This window comes from Opisthorchis viverrini (assembly GCF_000715545.1).
Source record: "Opisthorchis viverrini unplaced genomic scaffold opera_v5_512, whole genome shotgun sequence".
NCBI classification, from domain to species: domain Eukaryota; kingdom Metazoa; phylum Platyhelminthes; class Trematoda; order Opisthorchiida; family Opisthorchiidae; genus Opisthorchis; species Opisthorchis viverrini.
In genome coordinates this window covers 267,434-277,090 of record NW_008752155.1, presented here as the reverse complement: position 1 = coordinate 277,090, position 9,657 = coordinate 267,434, and the positions used below count along the sequence as shown (strand labels likewise).

The following is a 9,657-nucleotide window of genomic DNA, read 5'->3' as shown; positions in this document are numbered from 1 at the left end:
AAAAGGGCTCGTAGAGACACGTGATGGAAACAAGAGGGAGCAATGTAACTGCGTGCATTCACATCAGTAGGATACAAAATACATAGGATGAACCTGAACGGGGGTGAAACGTGATCATGAAACTGCATTTTATCTTACAGGTGCCGCTTACAGATGAAGAGAAACCACGAAAATGATTGGGTGGGTGTATTACAAACGCACAGTTCTGATCGTTCCGTTTCAGCTAGCAACAAACCACGTGACAGCGCACAGTCCTAATTCGTGAAGACCTCTTTGTTGAGGCTGTTCACCGCCAAAACTCCATTCACTGTTTGCGCACTGCAGCATCTTTTCGAGATCAAAAGCAGCAATGCCTGCATCCCTCTGGTCGGGGCGAAGAACCACCTCCTGGTTGTGCCATCCGTGTAGCCTGGACGTCAGTCTGGGTGAGTTAGGATTGCCGCAACTCCAGACTGGGCCAACTATCCTGTTTCGTTTCAATGTGCTGATTGGTTTCAACAATGCAATACAATATAAATCATCTGATGCATTCGCACCGGTACATAAGACAGAATTGTGGGGCTCATGTGTGAGAAATGTGGCAAGTGCTGCAACTCGAATGTTGTGTTGAGTTTGTTAGCACACCATGGAGTTGATGACGACAAAAGTGTTTGTACGAACATGGTAGCCCATACGGACTGAAGTGATTGTCCCCGCTTTTTTCCGACGGAGACCGCCGTGATTTGACGTTGCCGGCACACAAAACCCACCCAGCATAATAAAAATAAGCTTGATCGAGTAAACCATCCCGGCGTCCACTGGTCCTAACAAGAATCACAATCACACCCTCGCATGGCTAACAATTTACATCCATCATGTGATGTCCTGTCGTCCTGTCTCCACGCCTCCACAAACCTGGATATCTGTTTTTCGGCGTCAGCTAGCCCATCGGATGCCGGCCAACAGAAAGCAGATCCACCGCGCCAACTACGCCGCCATCCAGATGGAGAGATGCAGCGGTTGCGGTGCTCGATGTGTTCTGGAAGGATCTATACGAAGGCAACTGCGGCTTACCTCTGGACGCCTAGCAGCATTGGGATAGGTTCTTTCACATCCACAACACGCAGATAGCCGGCCAAGTTGGGTGCTATTACCAACTGAATGGCGTTTGATCGAGTCAATTACAAAATAGGAAGTTGGCCCTACTATCTGTGTTATGGGCCATTCGTCCGCTGGTCTGGACAAGGTCGTACCCAGAATGCTTCGCCAGTGTGATGCTAAGGCGCTCGCTGGGTATTTCAACTTACTTTAATTATCTGGGGTTTTGTCTCTCATATCTGTGTCGTGCTCGTAATACCTTCGTTCCGAAGGTTCCAAATCCGAATTCACTGGACCAACTGAGATCGATCTCCGTGCCATGCATTCTTGTCCAGTGCCTTCATAAGGATCCTGCTGATAGTTGGATCGGTAGATTGCAACTGCCCTCACACTTGTTTGCATTTCTACATTGGTATTACACACCCTGCCTCTTCACCCTTCACTGACTTCTTCTAACGTCAAATTGGGTTTGTTGATATCTTGCAAGCGTTTGATTCGGTTTCGCATGAAAAATTCAGCGTGCTTCATTTCGGCGGTTGCTTGCATCCAGCGGCAAAAACCAAGTGCTAGTCCAACACGTCTCCTTTGGTGTGTTTCACATGTGCTTAATGAATAAGTCGTGGTGGTGTCAATTCAGGGAGCTAACTGGCATATAATAACCGTCAGCACAAGATTACAAGTCTTCGCGAACAATCTTCTTTACAGTGCATCAACTTTCACGGTAAATGCTCGAAGGCCAGAAGTTGAGCTGCATTTTATCCCTGCCAGTAAATCCTACTGGCGGTCGGATTAAACCCTGTTCAATCCGAGTGATGATTTATATTGATGAGTTGGTATGAAATGCGATACCATTGAGACGTTGATACCTCTGCTGGGGGAGGCATGCAAACAGTATGGTTACTTCCTGTGCGTCTCTTGAAAATTTGTGGAGTCGCTTGGTAGCATTTGATTGCGTTTGAGTAACAGTCAACGAATATCCGGGAAAGTGCAGGAAGAAGCGTTCAAGCGAGGATAGGTGTGCAGTTTTTGTAAATAAGAGACATATGAGAGTTTTGTTTTCTGTCCAATAGTCTGTAACTGGTTAGTTGGCATTTCCCAACACACAACTCCGCAGCGAGGGTCTTCTTCATTTCAACAGTAGCTGCTTTATTAAAACACGTTTGGTACGGTTGATTAGATGGTCCTGGTAGGCCGGTTAAACGCCAGCAATTTTCAAACTCAGAACTCATTGATACACGGAGGAATGCCCTTCGGGGTAAAGATGTTTCCTAGCAAAGATCAAGTAAACAGTCACAAACTATTGGACGTCCCATATGCGCCTTGTTTCTAGAAATCGACCATTCTCACGCGTCTTCCTGAAGTTTGATGGATATTTACTGACTACAACGCAACTGCAAACGAACACCGCCGAGCAGTTCCACAAGTTCCATAATAAACCCCACCTTCCAATAGACGCGAGGCGGAATTCCCAGAAAGCCACATCAGTTGCCTCATCAGTAACATCCGCCGTTGCACCGGTAATTAGAGGAGTTAGGCAGGTCGGCTGTACATCAGTGACTTCCGAACTCACTAAAGCAAGTGATGAAATATTTATACGTTTCGGACTGCCAGATCTACCACATCTCCCCCGGAAGGTCCAAGCATGTATACACGCTAATCATTATGTGACCACCACCAGATAGTTACGAAGCCCAGCTGCCCTCTCGGTACGTTCGGAACAACCATGGTTTTTTCGGTAGTTATCAAAACTTTCGAATCATTTAAACTGTTATATGCATATGTTCGTCGACTGCAAATTGGAGCAAGTGTGAATGGTTCTATGCAAACAAGTGTCTTGCACCCCGCATCTTTGCACTCGATTCATCGAGTCTAAAAATCTCACAACAGGACAAGTATTCGGATTGGTGCTCGTGTACACAATATGTTTTTGAAGGATTTGCAATCTGCTTTATTCTAAGTTATTTCGTATGCGTGTAGACAAAAGCCTGCGAACCCATGTGCTGGTACGGGATGTTCCAAGACGTGCGTCGCCTGCCGTTTGAAGTACTTGTACCACAATGGATAAGAGTAGAGATGGACTGCTGGATGGATTGCTAACTGGGCTGCGTGATCATTTTATGGCTATAGGTTCCGGTTTGCAAATGCATTTTGGCGGAGTTGGAACCTGCTAATAGGGTAGATCAGAGGGGTTGTGGCAAGTTCAAATGCTATCAACATCCGCCCGACGTTGACAGTTTTTACAACGTTTGTTATGCATACAGCCGTACAGCATTTGTGTTTCGAGTGAAAGGGTTTCAATTCACACTGTTGCCTATATCAAAATAACTCGCTGTGATTTTGGAAACACCGTTTTGCAATTGACGATACTGTTTGAAAGCCCCAGTCAAAAAGTGGTTCGCCACAGATATTTGTGACACGGAATATGTCGAGCAAAATGTAAGATTGCAATTGAAATGGAAGTGGTCCCGGATTAGTCGCTATCGAATCACGGATAGTCGGTACTCCATCTCCAGAGCAGCCTCTCTCACGCAGATCCGGGCACAACTGTCGACTCAACTAATGCCAACCATGCAGAAACGACACGTAAACCATTAGGAGTAGCCGATGAACTGCTCTTTAGGTTGTCTATATTGCCGCAACGTAACACACCTTTAATTCCCAAGCCACTGATTATACAAGCCTCCTTGTGCGATTTGGCCTATTCATCCTTGTTATTCACCGGTATGAGAAGAGCAGTTCGTTTTGGAAGACTAGGTTCTCTGTCTGGAAAGATAGACCATCTGGAAGTTTGGGACCTTGTAGCACTGAATGATTCCTGTAAAGTCAACTGAGATTGAAAATACTTTTGGACAACTTATGAGATCTAAGGGACAGCAAATTGTAGGGAACGAAAACGTGTTTAGAATTGAAAGGCAGTTCAGAGGATTTATTTATTTATTTATTCTTTCAAGCTACCGTTAATGTGGTCGTGGCGCAGGGTGCAGGTTAAGTAGGCTAACACCGAGGACATAGCAGTGTTTAAAAATCCAGATGCGGAGCACACCTGCATACGGCTTTGTGTTGATGCATACTGTCAGTACATACAAGCGTTGTAAGCTTTCGTCAAATGAACGGTGCTCAGCACAGGAGCCGACTGCTAATAGCAGATGAATCACGCATTTGGAGGAAACAAGCAGCTAGTGTCCTTCGTTCTTTGCGGTAAATTGTGGCAGTCGTTTCGATCGCTCCGCAAATGCAAGAAAGTTACTGGTTCGTCGTTCGTCGCCCAGGTGGTAAAGCCCTCCTTCCTCTTAAAACAGAATACATTCCTCCATCCAAGTTTGATAATCCGGTTGTTCCTAATGGGAGCAACTGGAGCATAGACAAACGTCGCATTTTACATGTCAGGGGTCCACAACGCGGCAGATCCACGAGAAATTAAACACCATATCACGCCGCAGCCCGCTCCCCTAGTGCTTTGCTGCCTAGATGTATTGCAAAACATTTGTGCATTGTCTGCTCACAAAATTCGATCAAAGCGAAACAATGTATTGTCTCCTGGAGACCGCCCGACTTGTTTGGATTTATTTTAAGAGGTAATCGTTTTACAACTGATATCTTTTGTTCATATGTTTGAACAAAGTATTCACGGTAGTGCATTTTGCCTTGATTGATCTTCAAGCGTGTGTTTATGATTGCGATCCCTTCAGTGTTCAACTTGACTGTCCCATAAACGTCAGGACCAAGCCTTCGTTTGTTATCGTTCATTTCCGTTCTCTGCAAGACAACTAGCAAGCCATATGCTGATCAAATCAGGTTTGGTCAAAAATCGGTTTTCACGGATAAGCATGTGGCGTAAAACCTTGGCGAAACGGATGTTTAAATTGAACCGAGTAAAGAAACCTCAAGGCGATTTTGTGAATCGTAATTTTGTTGAAGTTGTGAAGCTTCCATTGCCAGAAGCAGGTTGACGAAGTAATTGATGCACTTATATTAAAGCTGTTGGTATTCTACTCATACTGGGTTAACCATGACTCTAGCATCGACCGTCTGCGCACTGAATAACCTACCAATAGAAGTCTATCAAATCAGGTTTGGTTAATCGCCCGCCAGATTTATCTGGAGCACGCTTTACAACAAGTTGGAGTGAAATCCAACCAGCTACCGTTTATTTGAATTCACATCCTACTTTGCATGCAAAATCATATCACTTATGAAGGCTAAACACACACTAAATGGGAAGACTTTGGATAGTAGTTTACTCAGAAAGTCAGCTCATAATGCGCTATTCGGTGGAATTGGCTGAAGTCATCCAAGTATAAGTAGAAAGCCGCGGTGAAGAGCGTGCGTTGTATCTAGTTTCCATGTTTCATCTATTTTTCAAATGTACCATGAATTTTCCAACCCGACTAATCATTTTGAAGATCTAAAGGACTAGTTTCTCGGACACGTTAACCGCACTGAACTGTAGACAACGGAAATACTGTACAATGCATCCGGGCACAAGATTACGCAAACAAGCGGTGCCGCAGTTTAATGCACGGAGTGAAGTCCACTGAAGTCGTACAACCTGTGTTCACATATGTTGCATATGCCATGAAAAAGGACTACAAATGCAGAGCAATTACCCGGCAGTATACCATGGACTATTTATCCAACACAGCTAGGAATTTTGGTTTTATCATGTCCGGCTGGAAAATAGGTCCTTGTTAGTGAGTGATACTTGGTGAGAAAAGTTGTCAACGGACAGTCCGTCACTGACAAAGTGCTGCTCGGTCAATTATGCCGGTGCGTGTTATTTACCGCATAGAAAAACCAACCAGTTTGTCGTTGACTCGCTTCACACGAATAAAAAAGAGAGGATTGAAATTTTGCATCCGATGTGAAAGACGGAATTTACAAATTATGAAACCGCGCAAATTTATCTATACCACAAGCGATCAGGATGAGCAAAGGGAACAACAATTCGCTACACTAAAGTTTTATTTCTGTGCGGTCGTAAGGATAATCGGTTTGAACTCCTTGAAGCAATCAGATTCTGCGCTGACCGGCGTTCGTTCGGATGTTGTGCCACCTCGACTTACTTGGCCGCAATTTATCATGATAGTTTGCCTCTTAAATGGAGGCTGTGAAACAACAGAGCACTTAGTACCATTACCAGGAAAACCTCGAAGAAAGTCCCCTGAATGAAACGGTATTATTAGTGTCTACACTTCTGGACAAAGTAAGGTGCAATATTCCGCAAACAAGACTCATGTTGCCATGTTTGAAAATTGGGACGCTTTGATCTAAACAGATGAACTTGTAAGCGAAATGGTTCCAGCTTTGCACATCGGCGATTCCGTAGAGATAGTCACTGAATGCAGGCTAAAAATCGGGGTGACTTCAATACACGGCCCAGATGACATACATTGTCGATATCAAAGTTTGTTCGAGTATCATTGTAAACATACACCTATATTTATCGGTAAGGTAAAACTTTTTGGGACGGCCAGCATTATGTCATTCGAAACTTAACAGTTTGTTTAGAAAAGTTTAAGGACACCTTCCATCTAATCTCTCTGTGATCAATTGAAAGTCACGTATATCTTTAGCACCACAAGTCTCTCGGAATAAATCACTGCCAGGATTCTTTCTCCTATGAGTAAAAGGCACATATTCGTTTGTGCAGAATCTCTAAGCCCTGTACCACTGATGCACTCCGATACAGTGATCCTTTGCTATAGAGGTGGCGCAGGTGATTCCTTGGTTTGTCCGCTCAGCTAGGAAATTTGATTGCAACCGTTTCCGCACCAATCGAGGTGACATCATCAGTGCGTTTTTAGGGAGCGCCGTGGTGCGTAGCCACGGGACAAAGTAGTAAATCAGTAATCAGTGGATAGACAAATAATTTAATAATTTGGAAACTTTTCGGACCCATCGAGAATTCATCTTTGAGAAAAGTTCGCCAAATAAATTAAACAAAGTTGCCAGCGGCACAGATGACACAGCTTTGAACCCACTCAGCATCATCATTGTCAGCTGCAAGAACCGCATACTTGTCGTACAGTGTGGTTGTAGCTGTCACAATTTCGTTCACTGATGATTCGGGGAGGTAGGGTTGATAGCTGTGCATTGGAGGCGGGAGCTTATAAATTCGTGCGTAAATACGGTACTGTCAGTGGACTATTAAGTGGGGGGTGGCTTGGATTTACGAGTGCCATTGATGGCGCGACCGGGCCATGTCTGACAGTGTCTCTAACCACTGATGTGGACCGTCTCGGGGTCCCCATTCAGGAAGACGGTAATGACCAGGACAGCTGAGTTTGCTGGTAGTTGCTTTTATACTTCGCTGTCAAGTCATTTTTGACCGACTCTGGCTCGGTTCCACCTTTCACGTGGTTGTATGTAAAGAATTCTTTGAGGAAGTCGGTCGACTGGCTTACGCAGCATGTGGCTAAACAACTGCAACCTATGCGGTGTGATCAGTTCATCTATCGAGAGTGAGTTATTTCTCCTGAATACCATTCGACACATTTCAGCATTGCTGATCCGGTCTTCCCACCATATTCGGTCAATGCTCCAAAGACATCGATGGTCGAACACTGAAAGCATTTCGACGTCCTCGGAGAGAGCTTTTATGTCAAAGACTATGGATTGTTTATCAATCCCCTTAAGAATTTAGTGAGCTCATTTGGGATAAATTATTGCTTCTTGACAAAGTCGGTCCTAAATGTGCGTACAAGCAATGTTTCAATGATACCATTCCGTTTGTCCTAGCATATTCAAATAAGTACACCTCCAAAATACTGTAACTGTGTGCGGTTAGTTTAGTTATTTCCTATTAGGCTGGAGCTGAATTGTTTGGTTATCGCCATCATTTCTCTGATTATCTGGACACCGGTTCCATCGTTGTGGAAAGTGACCACTTCAAAACTACTTTGTGAAATTTTCCCTTGAATCTCAACTTTACAGGGCCGGTGGGATTTCTTTTGGCCGCTTGAGAACCATGAAACCAAGGACAAATTATTTCCAATCCATTAGTATAACAGCACTATGCATAGTAATTCCCTTCTCTGTCACGTGCAACGTATTACCATAGTTTTTTTACATGTGCCCATAAAGTCCATGCTCATCTTCACTTTGTTAAGTAAGACAACAGCCACGAAACGGCAGTACAGTTTTTATTTAAGTCTGACCGATAAAACAGGATGCTAAATAAAAAAGACAAATGAACCGGACAAATTATGTCAGACATGCTCTGCTGCTCTTCACATTACCGCAACGTAATTCGGTGACCGCCTGAGGAGTAATTATAGCTGCCATGTGTTTACCAGCACGCGCAAGGTATACAATTGAAGTCATGCTCTACACAAATGCAGAGCGCATAATGTTGACAGTTAAGCTGTGGCTGGGTTGCTTCTTTAACTTGGTCAATTGCAGCTTTTTGAGTGAATAAAAGCCCCACCCTTTGTCACGTTGCTGCCAAACATTCCCATCCTTAAGGTATGCAAGATTTAAAAGCCTGCTTTGCAAAATTTTAACGAAGTTGGCTTTACTTGTTTGAATGAATTAGTAGAGATGCAAAATGTGTTTAAATGGCGCCTGTTTGTTTTGTTTTGTTTCGCTTTCATTTCACATTCTTTTTAAATGAAACTGAGCTATTACTGAAACATTTTTTGTACTGACACCTGCGTATTTATACTACGTAGTGCGCAAAATGAACAGCGAAAGCCAGTGCAAGCTAGCTTGGATGAAGGCACAAATAATTCAGCAATGCTCGGATTTAGAAACTCCGTCTACTATCCAAACCATAGCGTGCTTTTGTGTTGTGCAATCAAATGTGTTTGGCTTTCCTTGCTGACTTTTTGTCAAAAAGGTGACAACACCTAAAGCGATGCTACACTAGCACAAAATGATAAGAAATATGCCATGACCTTCATTGCTTCCCGTCATATTACAAAATTAATCGATACTCGTCCAGCTGTAGCACCCTTTCGGCGCCTAACTGTCATGCTACCCAAAGGAAGCACGAGGGCTGGGATACTGCCAGGTTGCTCAAGTCTAGACAGGAGAATTCGAGAGGCAGATATCGGGTTCGAACCACGGACCTTCTAGTCTGTAAATTCGTGCTCTAACCACTGAGCCATCCCGTCCCCGATCAGGTCAAACTCAGAATCACGCTTGAAGGTTGATGAATAAAACGCATTTTAGCTACTGCTAGGCATGTCACTATTGTGAACAGAAAACAGTTGGTTGCAACTGTTTACGCTCACCTGCCTTGATTCATTAGCTCTGGTGCCTACCGAAAATGCTTCCATCAAAAGAGGTTTGACGGTTAATTTTCCAAAGCGTACAGCCAAACCGTGGAATGCTGCTGCTGTTCCGAACTTTCAATAAGAGCGGTGTGTGTGTGTGTTTGACATCCGTAGCTTTCCATATTATGAACACAACTGTTCACCGTTACACACAGCGGCCAAACAGGAGCAAAACACTCAATTTGATTTTACGATGGTATTCAGTAGGTTTCACTTAGAATGCCAGTGGTATTTGTTGATTCTTGACGTTGTATTGCCTGAAGCCACAGCAGATATCATTGTATACTTCGGTAGGAATCTGAGC

General features: G+C 44.0%; 1 protein-coding gene across 1 annotated transcript; it reads left to right on the top strand.

Annotated features, from left to right (window-relative positions):
- Window positions 1-2,390: 2,390 nt before the first annotated feature.
- T265_11419 (hypothetical protein) lies at window positions 2,391-9,173 on the top strand (the record flags this gene model as incomplete). Its single annotated transcript, XM_009178070.1, has 3 exons — window positions 2,391-2,594; window positions 7,396-7,538; window positions 9,020-9,173. The coding sequence occupies 3 exons, from the start codon at window positions 2,391-2,393 to the stop codon at window positions 9,171-9,173; spliced, it is 501 nt and encodes a 166-aa protein (XP_009176334.1).
- Between the last annotated feature and the right edge of the window lie 484 nt (window positions 9,174-9,657).